Source organism: Tachypleus tridentatus, chromosome 9 (assembly GCF_004210375.1).
Source record: "Tachypleus tridentatus isolate NWPU-2018 chromosome 9, ASM421037v1, whole genome shotgun sequence".
Lineage (NCBI taxonomy): Eukaryota > Metazoa > Arthropoda > Merostomata > Xiphosura > Limulidae > Tachypleus > Tachypleus tridentatus.
In genome coordinates this window covers 10,371,887-10,395,776 of record NC_134833.1, presented here as the reverse complement: position 1 = coordinate 10,395,776, position 23,890 = coordinate 10,371,887, and the positions used below count along the sequence as shown (strand labels likewise).

The window sequence follows — 23,890 nt, the reverse complement described above, 5'->3', positions numbered from 1 at the left end:
TGGTCGATGATGGTATCAGATTCAGAAAATGTTCTATTGAACAACCTTTACATTCCGAAAGTTGTTTACTCTAGTGACAATTTATCAAAGTTTGAAATAAGATAATATTTCACGCCTCAACATGATAAAAAATACAGGGTGGCCCGTAAGTCCCTACCCATCCATATATCTTATATATCCAGTGTATCTGTGTGCTGTCCCTCATTCTCGCTGCATAATATTATGCGACGCCATGTTCTGTGAGACATTTTCCTCAACAAAGCAGGGATTATGATTCCAAATGCCGCGGTAACAGCTGCCTTGAACTCAGCATTATAACGTTGTTTAGACACAATGTCCTTTATGTATCCCCAAAGAAAGTTATCACATGTTGTCAAGTCCGTACTTGTCACAATACGATCTTCAAGTGTAAATGGGCTTACATCGGCCATATTTCTCTGAAAAAAAAGGAAAATTTATAATACATGCGTAATTGAATATAACATTTGGATTGGTAGGGACTTACGGGCCACCCTGTAGATTTCTATCCACTGGGCCGTGAGACCTATACTCTAAACTGTTTTGTCCAATAAGAAGAGACATGTATAATCACACGAACGTTTTTCTTTTGGAATTCGAATTAAGTTCAGATTTTCAGACAGGACCTGTAAGTTTTTTCACCCTGTGGACGTACAATTTTTAACAGTTTATCAAACTGAACCTGGTTAATGGCTCGTTTACTAAACGGGATCTGTAGCGTAGGTATTTCATGGCTGGTTTCCTAAACAGAACCTGGATAGTGAATATTTACAAACGGCTGGTATGGGTAAAGAAGACACTAATAGAATACTTCTTGACCACTGAATACAGACAAGGTTTACTTCAATCTACTAACCCAGATCTACATTTCCAAATCAATCTTCCAAGTATGGTCCAAGGTCTTCGATCAATTTTAAAAAAGATAAAGAGTATATTTTTTGGCTAAAGAAAGTCAAGGATTTTTTACGATTTTGTTAAACAGGACCTAAACTTCATAACCAGTCCACTAAGTAGGGCCCCTACTTCCTGATCTGGTTAAAACGGGGCCTAGTTTGTGACCATTCTACTAATATTCCTTGATCAACTTCCTAAACAGTTTCCAGAATTCCAACCCAATCTACTAAACAGGACCTAGACTGTACATAAGTGTTCGACCACTTAACAAGACTCGGTTTTTCAGATGACGTTATGCTTCGTCACAGAGATGATTCCTATAATGGAGATCCAGTGTTGCAACTAATATACGACCTCATTTCGGAACAAAGGGATAAACTTCTTGAAGTCCTCTGAAGAGAAGGGGTTTTCTATAAACTGTTGATATTATAGACGTGTACGTTCTTCCTTCGACTATTTTTAAAACTGTTAATACGAAGATTCGCGATAGAAAGTCACAATCTTGCCTGCAAAAAACAAACTAAATGCGCCAGTAACTTAGTTTAGAAGAAGAGAAAACAACCATAGTTTCTGCTCCCTCCAATTGGGATATTCGGAAATAACTATTCCCTTTCGACACTCGCCTGACATTAAACTACTTCAGAAGTTGTAGTTGTTGAGATTATCTCTCAACATGTATGAGAGAAACCGGGATAATCAGACGAGAAAGCCGTGAAGAGGGACGCAGGGTTCTTCTAAATCCAACGGTGATTGAGTTGATGAAGTCGGCGAGGCGAGGAGATCCACCTCCCAAGTATTGAGTTTTTAACAAAATAACGTTAACATCTCTCGGTAAGATTACAGTCAAAATCTTTGTTAAATGTTTTTTACCAACGGTCCGATCTTCGTTTGAAAAGGGCCACCAATCTTAGAAATTAAAACAAAAAGCCAGCTTTGGGTTAAAGATACAAGAGGGGGTTGTAGTCTGGCTCCAGACTTTTAGGAATGACATGTGATGGAAGGGGTAAAAGAACAGACCCGTAATGAAATTCCATGGAAACAACAGTAGGTCCATAATGATATTTCACGAGCTACTTGAAGTAGAATCCAGCCTAAAAGAACTGAGTATCTTGGAATAGTGTTAAATGATTAATTAATTAATTTACTAATATTAACGCTGGGAATTTAAAACGTTTTTTTTCAAGTTATCGCATATTTTCAACAATCTTTCAACTCTACAATCTTTTGTTAAACAAAACTTTACGTTATTATCGACGTATTATTTACAAAATAAATTAAACTCATTATGTCTTACCAGACTGTCCAGTTACCAGGATTTTTAAAGATATAATATCCTGTTATTTTCCCTCCATATGTAATAAATACTTTTTAAATTTGTACCAATATTAGCTTCTTTTTGGAAGTCGAAATGTGAATTCGTGTTATAAATTATAATCGGCCAGGTGGTTAAGGCGCTAGAGTCGTAATCCGAGGTTCGGGGATTCGAAACCCCGTTACACCTAGCATGCTCGCCCTTTTAACCATGGCGGCGTTATAATGTTCGAGTAGCCCAAGAGTTGGTTGTGATGACTAGCTACCTTCTCTCTAGTCTTACATTGCTAAATTAGGGAGGCTAGCGCAGATAACCCTCATGTGGCTTTGCGCGAAATTCAAAAACAAACAAACGTAATTATAAACAGTTCATAAAGAATGTTTGGAATACTTGTGTTTGTCTATAAATGTTACATTAGAGATTTTTCAGACACACCACTTCTTTGTGTTTGTCGTGACTGGTCATATTTTAACTTGGTTTTTTGGGTCATTCGTGACTGGCTAATTTTTCATTTGTTAGTTCTGTTTGTCGTGACTGGCCATGTTTTCACTTGTTGGTTCTGTTTGACGTGACTGGTCATATTTTAACTTGTTGGTTCTATCTGTTTGACGAGACTAGTCATGTTTTCATTTGTTGGTTATTTGGGGTTTTCGTGACTGGTCACGTTTTTACAAGATATTCATTGTGTTTGCCCATAAATGTTGACTGTTCTTACAGGCCTTTTGAGAGAAGAAATAAACACCAGTTTTTACGTTTCGAGGGACTGTAAAAGATTCAATACATTACAGGATTTCACAGACCTTAGTCTGCAAAAAAATGTTTTTATAGTTTGCACTTTTACGAGACTCCAAAAAGTTACATGTGTTATTTTGAATTTCGCGTTAAGCTGCTCAAGGGCTAGCTGCGCTAGCCGTCCCTAATTTAGCAGTATAAGACAAGAGGGAAGGCAGCTAGTCATCACAACCCACCGCCAACTCTTGGGCTACTAATTTATCAACTCTTTTTTAAGCCCCCACGGCTAAAAGGCCGAGCATGTTTGGTGCGACAAGGATTCGAACACACGACCCTCGGATTACGAATCGAACGCTTAACCCACCTGGCCTTGTCGGGCCCTCGTTACGTCATTACATTTTCTATTATTTATTGTACAACTAAACATAGTTTACTGCTGGAGGTGGTATAATGGAGTGGGAACATAGCAAGGTCTATGCCATTTACAACCAATAGAAAAGCAAATAATTTTCAGTAATAACTGAACATTTTCCAATCGTATGGACCTTTACATAAAATTGTATTTAGACCCTGTGAAGTCATCCAGTGCTGTCGTTTTCACACTCGTATATATTTATAATTATCTTCTCTCTGTTGTTAGTTTTCATTACGCATATCTATTCAAATTCCAAACGCTTTTCGGCGACGTAGCAGTAAGCCTAGAGGCTTTTAACGCTAAAATTTGGGTTTTCATGAGAGAACAAAAGTAAAAGGTTCGTCGCGTAACCTTGTGATTTATAATAAAGCAAGTAAACACTTGTATATATCTACTAGCTGTCCTTACCTGGCGTTAACTGGGTATTTATATAAACAGAGGGTTAATGTTTAGCTGTTTATAAACAGAAATGATGAAAATATCGCTTTTCATGTAACAATATTAGGTGTACTGATACCGAAAAGAAATACGGACCCTTTTCACGTATTTTATGAACTACTACGTACAAACATTTAAATATAATCATTTCCACCAATACCATGAATTCTAACACCTCTTGGTGTGTCTTCTATTGTTACAAAATTATTATTATTTTACAATTATGTATGATTTCTGTTAAAACAATATAAAAACAACGTATAACAAAGGGCTTTTAAGAAACATTGTACAGAATAGAACACAATGTTCAGCCCTCTATTTAATTAATACAATCAATCTCTTTCAGGTAACCAAAGTATCTAATGTTGCATTTTAAAATCAGACAATATGTAGAAACACAAACACACTATCTATGTGGTTTCTATTGAAAAGTAAACTTTTGCAAAGCATTATTTGAAGTATAATTTTTGTTGCTACCCATAATACCTATAATTGTATTTTTCTTACATTTATTACATCCAAGCAATCGAATTTTCTTACGAAGCTGGAGTACCCGCCCCCTGGACGGACGTTATATAAGTTCATGATTAATATAAGGTTAACTTAAGTCATGAAAAGTTTATTTGTTTGTATGAAATGGAAACCAAACAAAACGCAACATAAAAACAGCAAAACGATTGTAATGTTATTTAATCAATTACGTATGTTCCATTATTATTAATTACTTCCTGCTAACGATTCACAAGCTTCTGGATGTCACTTCTATAAAATTATTGAGGTTTAAAGGAAAAGAATGTAGAGAGGGTAGTTTGACATCTCCATGTGTTCCAAGCTCTCTTCCATCAAGATAGTTCTGCAAACTTAGGAACAGATGATAATCAGATGGGACAAGGTCTGGAGAATAAGGAAGATGTGGAAGTTTTACCAGTCTAGATCTTCCATCTTTACAGATGTGATCCTTGCTGTATGGGGCTGTACATTATCCTGGTGTAACATAACATGCTGTATGTTGCCGTACATTATCCTGGTGTAACATAACATGCTGTATGTTGCTGTACATTATTCTGGTGTAACACAACATGCTGTATGTTGCCGTACATTATCCTGGTGTAACATAACATGCTGTATGTTGCCGTACATTATCCTGGTGTAACATAACATGCTGTATGTTGCCGTACATTATCCTGGTGTAACACAACATGCTGTATGTTGCCGTACATTATCCTGGTGTAACACAACATGCTGTATGTTGCCGTACATTATCCTGGTGTAACACAACATGCTGTATGTTGCTGTACATTATCCTGGTGTAACACAACATGCTGTATGTTGCCGTACATTATCCTGGTGTAACATAACATGCTGTATGTTGCTGTACATTATCCTGGTGTAACATAACATGCTGTATGTTGCTGTACATTATCCTGGTGTAACATAACATGCTGTATGTTGCTGTACATTATCCTGGTGTAACATAACATGCTGTATGTTGCCGTACATTATCCTGGTGTAACATAACATGCTGTATGTTGCCGTACATTATCCTGGTGTAACACAACATGCTGTATGTTACAATATCCTGGTGTAACACAACATGCTGTATGTTGCCGTACATTATCCTGGTGTAACACAACATGCTGTATGTTGCCGTACATTATCCTGGTGTAACACAACATGCTGTATGTTGCTGTACATTATCCTGGTGTAACACAACATGCTGTATGTTGCCGTACATTATCCTGGTGTAACATAACATGCTGTATGTTGCTGTACATTATCCTGGTGTAACATAACATGCTGTATGTTGCTGTACATTATCCTGGTGTAACATAACATGCTGTATGTTGCCGTACATTATCCTGGTGTAACATAACATGCTGTATGTTGCCGTACATTATTCTGGTGTAACATAACATGCTGTATGTTGTCGTACATTATCCTGGTGTAACACAACATGCTGTATGTTACAATATCCTGGTGTAACACAACATGCTGTATGTTGCCGTACATTATCCTGGTGTAACACAACATGCTGTATGTTGCCGTACATTATCCTGGTGTAACACAACATGCTGTATGTTGCTGTACATTATCCTGGTGTAACACAACATGCTGTATGTTGCCGTACATTATCCTGGTGTAACATAACATGCTGTATGTTGCCGTACATTATCCTGGTGTAACACAACATGCTGTATGTTGCTGTACATTATCCTGGTGTAACACAACATGCTGTATGTTGCCGTACATTATCCTGGTGTAACATAACATGCTGTATGTTGCTGTACATTATCCTGGTGTAACATAACATGCTGTATGTTGCTGTACATTATCCTGGTGTAACATAACATGCTGTATGTTGCCGTACATTATCCTGGTGTAACATAACATGCTGTATGTTGCCGTACATTATCCTGGTGTAACACAACATGCTGTATGTTGCCGTACATTATCCTGGTGTAACACAACATGCTGTATGTTGCTGTACATTATCCTGGTGTAACACAACATGCTGTATGTTGCCGTACATTATCCTGGTGTAACATAACATGCTGTATGTTGCCGTACATTATCCTGGTGTAACACAACATGCTGTATGTTGCTGTACATTATCCTGGTGTAACACAACATGCTGTATGTTGCCGTACATTATCCTGGTGTAACATAACATGCTGTATGTTGCCGTACATTATCCTGGTGTAACATAACATGCTGTATGTTGCCGTACATTATCCTGGTGTAACATAACATGCTGTATGTTGCCGTACATTATCCTGGTGTAACACAACATGCTGTATGTTGCTGTACATTATCCTGGTGTAACATAACATGCTGTATGTTGCTGTACATTATCCTGGTGTAACATAACATGCTGTATGTTGCCGTACATTATCCTGGTGTAACATAACATGCTGTATGTTGCCGTACATTATCCTGGTGTAACACAACATGCTGTATGTTGCCGTACATTATCCTGGTGTAACACAACATGCTGTATGTTGCTGTACATTATCCTGGTGTAACACAACATGCTGTATGTTGCTGTACATTATCCTGGTGTAACATAACATGCTGTATGTTGCCGTACATTATCCTGGTGTAACATAACATGCTGTATGGGGCCGTACATTATCCTGGTGTAACATAACATGCTGTATGTTGCTGTACATTATCCTGGTGTAACATAACATGCTGTATGTTGCCGTACATTATCCTGGTGTAACATAACATGCTGTATGTTGCCGTACATTATCCTGGTGTAACACAACATGCTGTATGTTGCTGTACATTATCCTGGTGTAACACAACATGCTGTATGTTGCTGTACATTATCCTGGTGTAACATAACATGCTGTATGTTGCTGTACATTATCCTGGTGTAACATAACATGCTGTATGTTGCTGTACATTATCCTGGTGTAACATAACATGCTGTATGTTGCTGTACATTATCCTGGTGTAACATAACATGCTGTATGTTGCTGTACATTATCCTGGTGTAACATAACATGCTGTATGTTGCTGTACATTATCCTGGTGTAACATAACATGCTGTATGTTGCTGTACATTATCCTGGTGTAACACAACATGCTGTATGTTGCTGTACATTATCCTGGTGTAACACAACATGCTGTATGTTGCCGTACATTATCCTGGTGTAACACAACATGCTGTATGTTGCTGTACATTATCCTGGTGTAACACAACATGCTGTATGTTGCTGTACATTATCCTGGTGTAACATAACATGCTGTATGTTGCCGTACATTATCCTGGTGTAACATAACATGCTGTATGGGGCCGTACATTATCCTGGTGTAACATAACATGCTGTATGTTGCTGTACATTATCCTGGTGTAACATAACATGCTGTATGTTGCCGTACATTATCCTGGTGTAACATAACATGCTGTATGTTGCCGTACATTATCCTGGTGTAACACAACATGCTGTATGTTGCCGTACATTATCCTGGTGTAACACAACATGCTGTATGTTGCTGTACATTATCCTGGTGTAACACAACATGCTGTATGTTGCTGTACATTATCCTGGTGTAACATAACATGCTGTATGTTGCCGTACATTATCCTGGTGTAACATAACATGCTGTATGGGGCCGTACATTATCCTGGTATAACATAACATGCTGTATGTTGCCGTACATTATCCTGGTGTAACATAACATGCTGTATGGGGCCGTACATTATCCTGGTGTAACACAACATGCTGTATGTTGCCGTACATTATCCTGGTGTAACACAACATGCTGTATGTTGCTGTACATTATCCTGGTGTAACATAACATGCTGTATGTTGCCGTACATTATCCTGGTGTAACATAACATGCTGTATGGGGCCGTACATTATCCTGGTGTAACACAACATGCTGTATGTTGCTGTACATTATCCTGGTGTAACATAACATGCTGTATGGGGCCGTACATTATCCTGGTATAACATAACATGCTGTATGTTGCCGTACATTATCCTGGTGTAACATAACATGCTGTATGGGGCCGTACATTATCCTGGTGTAACATAACATGCTGTATGTTGCCGTACATTATCCTGGTGTAACATAACATGCTGTATGGGGCCGTACATTATCCTGGTGTAACACAACATGCTGTATGTTGCTGTACATTATCCTGGTGTAACATAACATGCTGTATGTTGCTGTACATTATCCTGGTGTAACATAACATGCTGTATGTTGCCGTACATTATCCTGGTGTAACATAACATGCTGTATGTTGCTGTACATTATCCTGGTGTAACACAGCACTTTGAGGATTGGTCAAAGCAAGCCTCTTTTCTTTCATTACAACATTCAAGTGCTCTAACTGTTGACAATGGAAGTCTGATGTAATCGTTACATTCAGTAGAAGCAACTCAAAGTGAATCACACCAGCAATATCCCACTTTACGCTTAACCAGACTTTCCTAGGGTGGAGATCCATTTTGGGTTGCGCTTTAGCCAGTTTATCTGCACTAAGCTATTGTCTGCGGTGCTTAACATTTTTATTAAATATCCATTTTCTATCTCCAGTTACTAACCTGTCCAAAAAAGGTGGGTTACGTTCACGAGAGAGCAGAGAAGTGCAAATGTCCACTCTTGCTCAATGGTAGGCTTCTGTCAAATTATGGGAGATCTATTTCCCAAGTTTTGACACCTTTCCAAGCTGTTGCAGATGACAGTAAACTGTTGAATAAGTTGAATTAAGTTTCTGTGCTAGTTCTTCAACTGTTACAGCACAATATTCATCAAGTGCAGCCAGCAGCAAGTCATCATTAAACTCAACAGGACGACCTGAACGTGGTGCATCACTTAACCTGTAGTCACCTAATATGAACTTCTGAAACCACCTTCCACACTTTCTTACATCGAGAGACTCCGCACCATAAACACCTTGAATGTTTCGTGTAGTTTCTGCTACACTATTGCCTTTTGTAAATTCATAAAGCATCACATGACTAATGTGCTCCTCAGACACATCCATCTTCATAAGGGTTTATTTGATTAATGATCTGAAAAAGTGTAGTTGGGTTAGTTTCTTTTATTTGTCCCAACATTTTTATACACGTCCTACTACATATTTTAGTCATGAAAACCTTCTACAAAGACAGAAATGATGATGCACTTTCTATATTAAATTTTCGGACATTACTTATGGGATGACCTGATATACAGATAACAGACAATAATGTTATATTTATATTAACCAATTACACATGGCGCCAGTGCATTAGATCCGCGTGTAATGTATTCATGACGTCATATCTTCACCCCAAGAATGGAGAAAAATAAAGACGTCCGTAACGGGAAGCAGAGGTGAAAGGTTAAAATGGTGACCCCTATTGCAAACCTACACAGGACAAAATCTGCATAAAAAAAAAGAATAATTTTCCAGTATCACATAACCAAGAGTTCCATTATAGCATGATAGATAGCATACAGAACTGTATTACTTACATAGCCAACAGACAGCACAATATTGGCCCGGCATGGCCAAGCGCGTTAAGGCGTGCGACTCGTAATCCGAGGGTCGCTGGTTCGCATCCCCGTCGCGCCAAACATGCTCGCCCTTTCAGCCGTGGGGACGTTAAATGTGACAGTCAATCCCACTATTCGTTGGTAAAAGAGTAGCCCAAGAGTTGGCGGTGGGTGGTGATGACTAGCTGTCTTCCCTCTAGTCTTACACTGCTAAATTAGGGACGGGTAGCACAGATAGCCCTCGAGTAGCTTTGTGCGAAATTAAAAAAATAAACAAACAAACAAAACAGCACAATATTATATCTCTGCGACACAGTCTGATACTATCTTTCATTTCTAACGTCATTTCTAACATGACGTCTTTGTGCATTACGTCACAGTTTTCCTCTAAAGGTCGATAGTGAAAATTGATCAGTGTAAGTTTGTTAGGTACCGCCTTTGTTCTCACTGGATTTTCGACAGGAAGTACCGTAATGCCTTTTAAATATAGGTGCTAAAATTATTTTTATCAGTCCAACGTTTGACTTTTCAAATTTTTTTAAGATTTAAAAACTCGTCTGTAATTAGCATTTATTAATCTCTTTCTTCGTATAATGAGCTCATATAAAATAATACATATAAAATAATACATATAACATAATACATATAAAATAAAATACGTTTTTTAATGTACATCTTTTCAAACTTTCAAACAAAAGTTGTGTGAACTTTAGAAGTGTACACAGTTTATTATTATATTCTGTGAGTTTTAAACAAATTCTGTTATTAATGTTTTCAAATTGTTCACGTGTCGAAGTTTATAGTTGGTTGTTTTTCTGCAGCCCCTAACGTTGTATGAAATGTTTGTTCATCACTGTTTGTATGTTGAAATGTAAATAGATATCTCATCAAGTCTTAATGATAATTTTAAACAACACTACCTACGGTAAATCAGTTTTTCTGTTAAAGGTTACGTTAGTACCTATTAACACGTTAAAGTAAATGTTTAGGTTTAGACACTAGCTCTTTGTAGATATGATTCATTTATTTTCTTTAACTTCCTACCTTTCTAATACAGAGTAAATGGAGCGTTTAAAACGAGAGGGGGTGATTCATAAAATGACGGTGTCCCGAATTTAGAAAAGCAGAGAATAGACATTAAGAAGTCACTGAAAACACGTGTCGTTGTGTAAAGATGAACGGAGATCAAACCTCGGATCCACAGTACAAAATAACAAAGCTGATGATGCAAGCAACGAATTACCTTGTGTATATTGACTGTGTAATATGAAGACATGACTGTGCAATATGAAGGCATGACTCTGTAATATGAAGACATGACTGTGTAATATGAAGACATGACTGTGCAATATGAAGGCATGACTCCGTAATATGAAGACATGACTGTGTAATATGAAGACATGACTGTGCAATATGAAGACCTGACTGTGCAGTATGAAGACATGACTGTGCAGTATGAAGACATGATTGTGCAATATGAAGACATGACTGTGCAATATGAAGACATGACTGTGTAATATGAAGACATGATTGTGCAATATGAAGACATGACTGTGCAATATGAAGACATGATTGTGTAATATGAAGACATGACTGTGCAATATGAAGACATGACTGTGCAATATGAAGACATGACTGTGCAATATGAAGACATGATTGTGCAATATGAAGACATGACTGTGCAATATGAAGACACGATTGTGTAATATGAAGACATGATTGTGCAATATGAAGACACGACTGTGCAATATGAAGACACGATTGTGTAATATGAAGACATGACTGTGCAATATGAAGACATGACTGTGCAATATGAAGACATGACTGTGCAATATGAAGACATGATTGTGCAATATGAAGACATGATTGTGCAATATGAAGACATGATTGTGCAATATGAAGACATGACTGTGTAATATGAAGACATGACTGTGCAATATGAAGACATGACTGTGTAATATGAAGACATGACTGTGCAATATGAAGACATGACTGTGCAATATGAAGACATGACTGTGCAGTATGAAGACATGACTGTGCAGTATGAAGACATGATTGTGTAATATGAAGACATGACTGTGCAATATGAAGACATGACTGTGCAATATGAAGACATGACTGTGCAATATGAAGACACGACTGTGCAATATAAAGACACGACTGTGCAATATGAAGACACGACTGTGCAATATGAAGACACGATTGTGTAATATGAAGACATGATTGTGCAATATGAAGACAGGATTGTGTAATATGAAGACACGACTGTGCAATATGAAGACACGACTGTGCAATATGAAGACACGATTGTGTAATATGAAGACACGATTGTGTAATATGAAGACATGATTGTGCAATATGAAGACAGGATTGTGTAATATGAAGACACGACTGTGCAATATGAAGACACGACTGTGCAATATGAAGACATGATTGTGCAATATGAAGACATGATTGTGCAATATGAAGACATGACTGTGCAATATGAAGACATGACTGTGTAATATGAAGACATGACTGTGCAATATGAAGACATGACTGTGCAATATGAAGACATGACTGTGTAATATGAAGACATGACTGTGCAATATGAAGACCTGACTGTGCAATATGAAGACATGATTGTGCAATATGAAGACATGACTGTGTAATATGAAGACATGACTGTGTAATATGAAGACATGACTGTGCAATATGAAGACCTGACTGTGCAATATGAAGACATGATTGTGCAATATGAAGACATGACTGTGCAATATGAAGACATGACTGTGCAATATGAAGACATGACTGTGCAATATGAAGACACGATTGTGTAATATGAAGACACGATTGTGCAATATGAAGACACGATTGTGCAATATGAAGACACGACTGTGCAATATGAAGACACGACTGTGCAATATGAAGACATGATTGTGCAATATGAAGACATAATTGTGCAATATGAAGACATGATTGTGCAATATGAAGACATGACTGTGTAATATGAAGACATGACTGTGTAATATGAAGACATGATTGTGCAAGATGAAGACATGACTGTGCAATATGAAGACATGACTGTGTAATATGAAGACCTGACTGTGCAATATGAAGACCTGACTGTGCAATATGAAGACATGACTGTGCAGTATGAAGACATGATTATGTAATATGAAGACATGACTGTGCAATATGAAGACATGACTGTGCAGTATGAAGACATGATTATGTAATATGAAGACATGACTGTGCAATATGAAGACATACTATTGAGTGATAACAACTGAACAATCTGGTAAATTTGAAACAATATGAACCATGATATATTATTCTGAATACTCAATTCATTAAATCTTTGTTTGTTATTACTACGAAAAGAGCCCTAAGTTCTGTTCATCTTTATAGAATAAACTAATAAGATAAAACCGTAAGTACCAGTAGTAACGCCATCAGTAAGTGGTCCATGTTTGACACGATAAAGTAATAAGATAAAATAACAAGTACCAGCAGTAAGGCCATCAGTAAGTGGTCCACGTTTGACACGATAAAGTAATAAGATAAAATCAGAAGTACCAGTAGTAACGCCATCAGTAAGTGGTCCACGTTTGACACGATCAAGTAATAAGATAAAATCACAAATACCAGTAGTAACACCTTCAATAAGTTACCTAGTTACACCAGTATTTTATTTATATAAAACTTGAAATTTTACTTCAAGTGAATTTGTATAAATTATTTAGATTCTATTTGTATTTCAATATATAACTTCTATAGGTTCAACTGTCAGAATACCAAATTCGACAACTGTGTCAGGCATCCAGAGAATTGTTTCTTTATCAACCCGTGCTGGTTGAGCTGGAAGCCCCGGTGAACATCGTGGGAGATATACATGGACAATATGGCGACCTCTTGCGGCACTTTGATAAAATAGGCTATCCTCCTGATGCTAATTATTTATTCCTTGGAGATTACGTAGACAGGTAAGACTAACCAGTTATTAAATATACTGGGCTGCTTAGATAGATAAGACTAATTACTTGTTAAATATACAGGGACACACACACAGGCAAGACTAGTTAATTATTAAGCATACTGAGGTACAAACACAGGTAAAACAGGGGTTCGCATTTTACGGATCTTTTGTAAAGGGTTCGAATTATGTATATATTTTTAAGGAAGGATAAAGACAGCACGTGAGACCCATTCTTTGTATGCTGGCACGTGAAATACAAGTAGACTATTTGTCTAGAATACCCGGAGTAATGACATACGTTTAACTTTTCAAGTAATGGTTCTGCTATTTTACGGTAACTGAGAGTTGTTATTTACTCATGAACAGGTGAACATGTCAAGCGTCCAGTAGATACGTTGTGGTTCTATTTCGGTCTCTCGCTATCTATAAATGGACAAGATTTATTGGCCCGGCATGGTCAGGTGCGTTAAGGCGTGCGACTCGTAATCCGAGGGTCGCGGGTTCGCATCCCCGTCCCACCAAACACGCTTGTCCTTTCAGCCGTGGGGGCGTTATAATGTGACGGTCAATCCCACTATTCGTTGGTGAAAGAGTAGCCCAAAAGTTGGCGGTAGGTGGTGATGACTAGCTGCCTTCCCTCTAGTCTTACACTCCAAAATTTGGGACGCGCAGATAGCCCTCGAGTAATTTTGCGCGAAATTTAAAACAACAAGCTACATTGAGGTCTCGTCAGGTAAACAAACTCGAGGACATCTGGAAACTATAAAACATATAAAAATAAGAGTTATAGCAAATCTGACACCCATTTGTGACGTATTTTCTTTGTCTCAACATTTTACAAAACTTTTACTCAGTGAAACGTATGCCTGAGAAAACAAAACCAAAAAGCCATTTGAGATTACAGTTTTGTGTTAATTACTCAGTCACCATACGAATGAGTTATAATCTCGTTCTCATACTAATCAACCCGACAATATCCAGTGACAAACTGAACCTACATAATAACTAAGGTCTGTTTTAAAATTTACAATGGGGAAGTAAGCTTGAAACTGAACGTACGACGTATATTAACAAAAATAAAGAAGATAAACCAGAATATTATAGTATCAAATATCACGTTACATTACCTGTTGAATGACGTCGAATTTCTCAGCAGCTTGAGAAGAAATGTGACTATCGGTCACTTCTAAACAGCAGTTTATAAAAACCCTGTCTCCATGCTGATTGTGTAGAAACGGTTGTTAATATAAACCAGTTTATAAAAACCCTGTCCCCATGCTGATTGTGTAGAAACGGTTGTTAATATAAACCTCTAAAATCGTCTCCACTCATCTGAGTTCTCGTGACGATTCTCAGATAAACGTTTCTCCTTCGGTAATCACTCACTTCTAGCACTGGGCGAAATAACAGCTGCTGTCGAAATTATTACAGTCGCTGATCGTTTGGATAAAGATTCATTTGTGTGACGTTTCTTGACAGATGAAAACCTGATTGGATGTTTAGTAGAAGTTTGTTAAACTTAGTATTCAACTTCATCCTTTGAGTTTTAATTCCTAAAACTTCACAGTAAGCAAACTACAAACTAGGTGTTATACTAGGAAACGAACTACAAACTAGGTGTTATACTAGGAAGCGAACTACAAACTAGGTGTTATACTAGGAAGCGAACTATAAACTATTTGTTATACTAGTAAGCGAACTACAAACTAGGTGTTATACTAGTAAGCGAACTATAAACTAGGTGTTATACTAGTAAGCGAACTACAAACTAGGTGTTATACTAATAAGCGAACTACAAACTAAGTGTTATACTAGTAAGCGAACTACAAACTAGGTGTTATACTAGTAAGCGAACTATAAACTAGATGTTATACTAGTAAGCGAACTACAAACTAGGTGTTATACTAGTAAGCGAACTACAAACTAGGTGTTATACTAGTAAGCGAACTATAAACTAGGTGTTATACTAGTAAGCGAACTACAAACTAGGTGTTATACTAATAAGCGAACTACAAACTAAGTGTTATACTAGTAAGCGAACTACAAACTAGGTGTTATACTAGTAAGCGAACTATAAACTAGATGTTATACTAGTAAGCGAACTACAAACTAGGTGTTATACTAGTAAGCGAACTACAAACTAGGTGTTATACTAGTAAGCGAACAACAAACTAGGTGTTATACTAGGAAGCGAACTATAAACTATTTGTTATACTTGAAGTAAATACTAAAATAATTATTTTTATTTTCCCTTTTCTTATTTTTATCTTTCGAAGCTCTACTCAAATAACTGGTTGAGTCTAACAACATAAAATGCATATTTTATCTTTATGTTCATTGGTCTTAAGATTTTGGCCTGCAGTGTGTGTGTGTGTATATATAAATACACACACATACACATGTAAAGCTGATGACAGACAATAACAAGTACAACTTATATAAATACACACACATACACATGTAAAGCTGATGACAGACAATAACAAGTACAACTTATATAAATACACACACATACACATGTAAAGCTGATGACAGACAATAACAAGCACAACTTATATAAATACACACACATACACATGTAAAGCTGATGACAGACAATAACAAGTACAACTTATATAAATACACACACATACACATGTAAAGCTGATGACAGACAATAACAAGTACAACTTATATAAATACACACACATACACATGTAAAGCTGACGACAGACAATAACAAATACAACTTATATAAATACACACACACACATGTAAAGCTGATGACAGATAATAACAAATACAACTTAGAGAACACAAATATACAATATTAAAACCTCACACCTTGTTTTAAGCAAATTTATAAAAATCACAATATTTGTAATATAAATCGTATATCAAAGAGCTGGGATGATCGGAAAACGTGTTTCCGCTGACTGGATAGGGTTCTCGCCTTTGTATTCACTGACTGCCATAGATAAGCCACCTACAGCGTGTTTCTGGAACTACTATATAAGGGTGTTTCAGTTTAAAAACAAACAAACTTCCTAAAAGAATATCTTCCATTGTAAATTTTTTCGTACGTTATCGAAGTCTTGTCCGAAAATTATGTTGTAAGGAAAAGTCTTGACAAAAGTTATAAAATTTCCAAACGAAGCGAAAATCACCAACGTCAGTAACGAGAATCATCGCTTCACTCATTTTCTGAAATTCTCTTTTAATGTGTAGGGGGCGCCAGTCCTTGGAGACCATATGCCTATTACTGGCCTACAAAATCAAGTACCCTAACAACTTTTTTCTGTTAAGAGGAAACCATGAATGTGCCAGCATCAACAGGTAAGTATTCTATTTAATAAAACTTTAGGCTTCGTTATAAGAAAGAATAGACACATTACACTTAACTGGCCCACTACAGATTTTCAATCGGACTGACACGACGTTTAAACGACGAATTAAAACAACAAAAATTATATTTCGACATAGCTTTAAAAACATTTCAAACGTAATAAAGTAAAACTCAAATTAAACGACACTGAAATAAAATTATGATCCACAGCCCATGTTTTAAATATGCCCTATGAGAGCCGCCTTAATTGGTCTGAACTTTTCAGAAACATTCATACAGCCGTCAGTAGTAAACGTGATGCACATTTAATGTTAATTGTAGGCACGAACAAAGGTTGCTCTTGTGAGCTTGGTTAGCTATGGTTTACCTTGTCACTATTGCCATCTGCAGACATGGTGTTCCTGAAATGTTACGATAAGTTAGTTTTTTAGTTGAAAATCGCGTAATCAAAGTAAGAGCGAAGGAAAATTTACTGTCCTTCATTCATATTTTGTTCTTTGCATAAGCTCGACATTATAAAAGGAGTTATAATTATTTTACACATAAGTGTTTGACAATTTTATATATATATATTCCTCATTAAAATGAACATTAGGAGTTTGGAATATAAAATCAAATCAAATTATTACTTATATTTACACACAACTATGTGTGTGTTTTTCTTATAACAAAGCCACATCGGGTTCTCTGCTGAGCCCACCGAGGGGAATCGAACCCCTGATTTTAGCGTTGTAAATCCGTAAACATACCGCTGTACTAGCGGGGAGCACACATCCGACTTTTCATTTTTAATTACAATTTTTGTCAGGTAAAAACTACAACTGTTTGATTTTTTAATTATAGTTTTTAAGAGGTAGTAAATAGAACTTAATTTGCTTCTAAAGTACACTTTATACCAGGAAGAAAACACAACTAAGTGTAATTTTTCTTCACACTTTTTGGTGGAAGACGTGCAATAATTCGTTTGGTATGTAGAAACATTATCTAATTGGGACTTGAGATAATTAAATGTGTCATAAGCTTACTCTTTGTTTGAAGTCAAGCACAAAATAACACAATGGGCTAGCTGTGCTCTGACTACCTCGGGTATTGAAACCAGAATTCTAGCGTGGAAAATATCTAGACAAACTGTTCTGCCCCTGAGGGCTTAAATTAATTCAGTAAAGAACACAGACAAATAGTAGGCATGACTGACAAGACTGCTACGCATTCCTTGCATCAATCAAGTGGCTCAGCTGCAAGCCTAAAGGTTGATATTTTAAGGATTTAGGGTTCGGTTCCTCTGGTGAGACTCGGCCCAAGTGGCCCGTTGTGCAGGTTTGAGCTTTTAAAACAAAGGAGTGATGGGTTAACAAGAAAAAAAATATTTATTTATGTTTCTGGTTTGGTTTTTGAAATACATGACGGCTATCTGCGCTAGCCGTCCCTAAATTAGCAGTGCAAGACTAGAGGGAATGCAACTAGTCATCACACCCACCGCCAACTCTTAGGCTACTCTTTTACTAACGAATAGTGGGATTGACCGTAACATTATGACGCCCCCACCGTTGAATGAGCGAGTATGTTTGGTGTGACGGGGATTCGAACCCGCGACCCTCGGATTACGAGTTGAGCGCCTTAATCACCTGGCCAAGCCGGGCTTTTACGTTTCCGAGTAGTAGTTACTCAGGCACTGTTGTTAACACTACACACTAAAACTCTTCAGTTTTAAGAAAACATATAATCTATATCAATGTGGCAAGATAAACTCATGATAATCTTTATGAATGGTCTGCGAAAAATCTTCAAATTTTAAAGTTAAAAAGAGAGTAAAAGTATACAAAGTTCCTTAATGTATATAGAACTGAACAATGTTGACCACAATTCACACCTTAGCTTTACCAGATAGAACAAAGTATTAGTTCGTACTTATGTTACACTGTTTCTATGGTGATAAAACGGTCACCCTTTCCAATAACTTAGCGAAAATTCTTATGGCCCACAATACTAAAAACAAACTGATACGAAGAAATGTTAATCTGTGTTTTTTTACTTTATTTAAAGTACACACAACATTATTTCAGGGCTCAGCGAAACTGATTTTTGAATACTTTAGATTAGTAAAGAGAAATTAAAAGGCTTAGCGTTGTTCTCGTTCTTATAACTCGTGAGTGAAACTACTGAGATACAGCTTCGGGTTGATATTTCATTCGCACAACACACTTTGGGAAACCAAACCATTAAGAATAATAATAATAAATAATAGATATTCCATTAAAATATACTTAAACCTTACGACAAAACCACAAGCACAACGCCACCTAAAGTCTGTGATTTTCACGATACGATAGTAGCAAGTAAAGAGAAAATACAGAAAATTGATAATTTAATTTGAAACACAACTAATTGATAATGGTCCCTAGAGAAACCGCAGATTACGGTGTAAATATTTTTATGTCAACAGATCCACGGTGACGAAAGGTTAGTTTAAAAACCACACGCTATTATCTGAAATTATCGGTAGCATTTTTATTTCACGTGTATGAATTTTACGGTTGGGTAACGCTGAAGGTGGAGCTATAATAAGAAAAACAATCATGTGTTTCCTGTACCTTTACAGTAAGTCAATAAATCGATCTTCGTGGACTACCTGGCATGGGCTATCTGATGTTGTAAAATAACTTATATATGGTTAACAGAAAATTTACAGCGCTGAGCAAACCTAATATACAACTGAAGCAACAATCTTACATTAATTATAAACAAAGAACAGTTAAAAGTGGGGTGAAAGGAAGTAACTAGATACAAACATAGGTAACAAATGTCAGTGATACATCACAAGATAACAATAATATAGACAGAGAATGTCAGTGATACACTACAAGATAACACTAATATAGACAGAGAATGTCAGTGATACACTACAATATAGCAATAATATAGACAGAGAATGTCGGTGATACACTACAAGATAGCAATAACATAGACAGAGAATGTCAGTGATACACTACAAGATAGCAATGACATAGACAGATAATGTCAGTGATACACTACAAGGTACCAATAATATAGTCAGATAATGTCAGTGATACACTACAAGGTACAAATTTTATACTCAGAGAATGTCAGTGATACACTACAAGGTACGAATTTTATAGTCAGAGAATGTCAGTGATACACTACAAGGTACGAATTTTATAGTCAGAGAATGTCAGTGATACACTACAAGGTACCAATTTTATAGTCAGAGAATGTCAGTGATAAAATACAAGATACTAGAAATAACATACAAGATTAACAAACCTCATCAACCATCCAACCAACCATAACTGATCTGTGGTGTTCGTTTGGTGTTTTATGGTGCAAAACAGCTGGGCTATCTCCATTAAACATAAGTAAAAAGTTAAAATTAAAGTAAAATTATTAAGATTCATAAAAGGAAATTAAGGTAAAACAAAACAAAGTTTAATTTTTGAATTAAAAACATAAATAACATTAAGTCCAATGTTTATATTTAGTTTACAGCAGAGAGAGAGAAACTACAGTAATACAAATCGTAAAGGACTTTCTGTAGCATAATTGTAATGATCATAAGTCGCCAGGATAACTAACGGGTAGTTCATCAGCGTTGGTCACCTGAAGTTGTCCTTTCCAGTCCTGGTTTCGAGTTATTTTATGTTACGGCCATTTTCTAATTTGAAATCGAACTAAATGTACTTTGATTCTTAAAAGAGAATCACATTAAAAAAAAGGTCTAATGTATAAATTAAAACAAAACTTTTATATGGCATTAAAAAGATAAATGGCCTTTAAAAACTAAAAACTTTACCAAGGTGGACAGTGTCACCATCACCAATAACACTCTCTAACGTTATGGATAAACCTTGGGATAAAACATGTTTAAAGGGGTGCCGTCGTTGAGAGTCGTAACAACGACAAGATAGTAAAATGTAACCTGAATGTTACACAGTCAACACACTGGTGCATCAGTTCCAGATAAAAGAAAACGGTAAAAAAACTGTAACCAATGTGTGGTCTAGTTAGAACAACTTCCTCTTTCTGATCCTTACTGAAGCAATATGGCCAAAGTCCAATATATGGTTTTATTTGGAAAAAGTTTGTTGTCACATTGCTCACTCCAAGCCGACTACCAACTGGCACAGAGCCGAGCCTTGAATACAGGACCATAGTCCATGTATGGAACAGGCACTGCAGTGATAGTGCCAGAGCAGATAGATTTAGCTGCGGTATCGGCGAGCCCGTTCCCGCAAATACCAACGTGACCTGGCATCCAATCACCAATAACACTCTCTAACGTTATGGATAAACCTTGGGATAAAACATGTTTAAAGGGGTGCCGTCGTTGAGAGTCGTAACAACGACAAGATAGTAAAATGTAACCTGAATGTTACACAGTCAACACACTGGTGCATCAGTTCCAGATAAAAGAAAACGGTAAAAAAACTGTAACCAATGTGTGGTCTAATTAGAACAACTTCCTCTTTCTGATCCTTACTGAAGCAATATGGCCAAAGTCCAATATATGGTTTTATTTGGAAAAAGTTTGTTGTCACATTGCTCACTCCAAGCCGACTACCAACTGGCACAGAGCCGAGCCTTGAATACAGGACCATAGTCCATGTATGGAACAGGCACTGCAGTGATAGTGCCAGAGCAGATAGATTTAGCTGCGGTATCGGCGAGCCCGTTCCCGCAAATACCAACGTGACCTGGCATCCAAGAAAACTGGGCAGAATTAAATATTAAAGAAAAATGGGCCAGTTGGCTTTGAATATTGGAGAGAACAGGGTGTGAACTAACGTGAAGCGATTCCAGAGCCAGTAGTGAACTAAGCGAGTCAGTATAAATAGTGCAGTTTGAGTACTGCTTAGCTTCTATGTGATGCAGGACAAGAGAAATGGTGTACAGTTTAGCAGTGAACACAAAGCTTTAGAGGGGATTCTGCGCGCAACCACCAAACCACAACAAACCATTGCAGAGCCCATACAGTCACCTGATTTCGAACCATCTGTATAAATAGGAATTGAAGGATGTTTCGAAAGATGTTCAGCAAATAACAAACAGCATTTCCAATCAGGAGTGTCTGCATTTCTCAGGTGACTTAAAGATAGGTCACATTTGGGGATTGTAATAAGCCATGGTGGGATGGGCTGACCAGTGGATACAGCAATGTTATCCAAGGACAGACCCAATTCATCCAACTGCACCTGGATACGAAGGCCAAAAGGAGCAATGGCAAACCATCTGATCTGAAAAAGTATGGCTCACCGAGGAAGGAAAACACAACCCCAGGTGGGATGCTTTGGTAAGGAACGAAGTTTCGAAGTATACAGTAAAGACAATCGCAAACGGCGGAGGTGCAGAGAAGGTTTACGAGACTCTGTGTATAAGCTCTGAACTGGGGAAGTGCAGAAAGCCCCTTAGCAGAGCCGAAGTCCATGATGATGAACAGGATCCAGCATCTTCAAGGCCGAGGTCCTAGCATATCCACAAACCAGTGATCCATAGTGTACTTTTGATTGAATAACAGCACGATATATCTTTAGCATAGAATATCGATCTCAGTTGGTAAAAGAGAGGACACAGAGGATCTTCAGTTCTCTTGTATATTTGACCTGTAGCTGCTTAATGTGTGGTACAAAGGTCAGCTTACAGTCAAATATAAGCCACAAGAACTTTGTCTCAGGGACCACAGGCAGCACAACTTCACCGATACTGAGTTCAGAATCAGGATGAATACCTCGTTGGTGTGCAAACAGTTTTAGAGAGAGAGAGAAGTTAAAACCATTTGCTGTGGTCCACTTCAGTAAACAATTGAGGGCAGTCTGCAGCTGCAGCTCAATATACTTCATGTTCGACGACTGACATGAGATGTGAAAGTTTGCAACAGTAAGAGGGAGATGTTCAGTGATGGCATTAATCTTTATACTGGAAAGTGTAACATTCAAAACACAGTCGTGAGGGACTTTAAGTTCCTGTAGAAAAGAATGGGAAAGTGTCGAACCCACACAAACTTGGAATCGCCTGCCCATTAAACTTTTTTAAAATAAATATAGGCAAATGGCCATGTAAGCTATATAAATAGAGGTCTCGCAAAATGCCATACCTCCATGTTGTATTATAAGCCTTCTCAATGTCAAAGAATATGATACAAGATGTTGTCCTTTGAGAAAGGTTTCTCTGATTGACGTTTCAAGTTGAATCGGGTGGTCCATGGTGGAGCGCTGTCATCGGAACCCACACTGGGTGGGTGAGAGGAGGTTGTTTGATTCGAGGAACCAAACAAGACGAGCATTAACCATCCTCTCTAAGGTCTTATAGAAACAGCTCTTCAAAGCAATTGGATGGTAGTTCGAAGGTATTTTAGGATCCTTCCCAGGCTTAGAGAAAGGTAAGACAATAGCCTGGCGCCAGGCATCAGAAAAATATTCTCCTGCCAGATCCGGTTAAAAACAATCAGAAGGATGGCAAGAGAAGCAAGAGATAGATGGCGCAGCATGTCATAGTGTACATCATTAGGTCCAACCGATATACTGCCAGACCGATGATGGGCCAGTTTGAGTTCCACCAGTGTAAAGGGGTGATTATAGTCATAGAGACAATCAGCTCGAAAGGTGATCGCTCTGCCCGAGTCTTGATGGCTAAGACGGTAGAGGAAGAAGCAGAACTGCTAGATACCTGGCAAAAGTTTTCACTCAGAGTATCAGCTACTTCCTGACCATCAGAGAGTAAGATCGAGAGGAGGACAGAATTATATTGCTCACTGACCTTTCGAATCTTGTCCCATATGATTTGGAA

At 37.4% G+C, this 23,890-nt stretch overlaps 2 protein-coding genes across 4 annotated transcripts in view; one reads left to right on the top strand and one right to left on the bottom strand.

Moving 5' to 3' along the window:
• The window catches only part of LOC143224744 (uncharacterized), a 65,560-nt gene that overhangs the window by 23,303 nt on the left and 18,367 nt on the right, over nucleotides 1-23,890 (top strand). For 2 of the 3 annotated variants that reach the window (XM_076453007.1, XM_076453008.1), the window contains exons 2-3: nucleotides 13,569-13,774; nucleotides 16,975-17,082. In XM_076453007.1, the coding sequence (XP_076309122.1) occupies nucleotides 13,569-13,774; nucleotides 16,975-17,082 (314 nt within the window). The remainder of the gene's footprint in view (nucleotides 1-13,568; nucleotides 13,775-16,974; nucleotides 17,083-23,890) is intronic. The other variant, XM_076453009.1, reaches the window with a different exon arrangement.
• LOC143226924 (uncharacterized) overlaps nucleotides 1-23,890 on the bottom strand; it is a 36,101-nt gene that overhangs the window by 4,354 nt on the left and 7,857 nt on the right. The window lies entirely within an intron of this gene.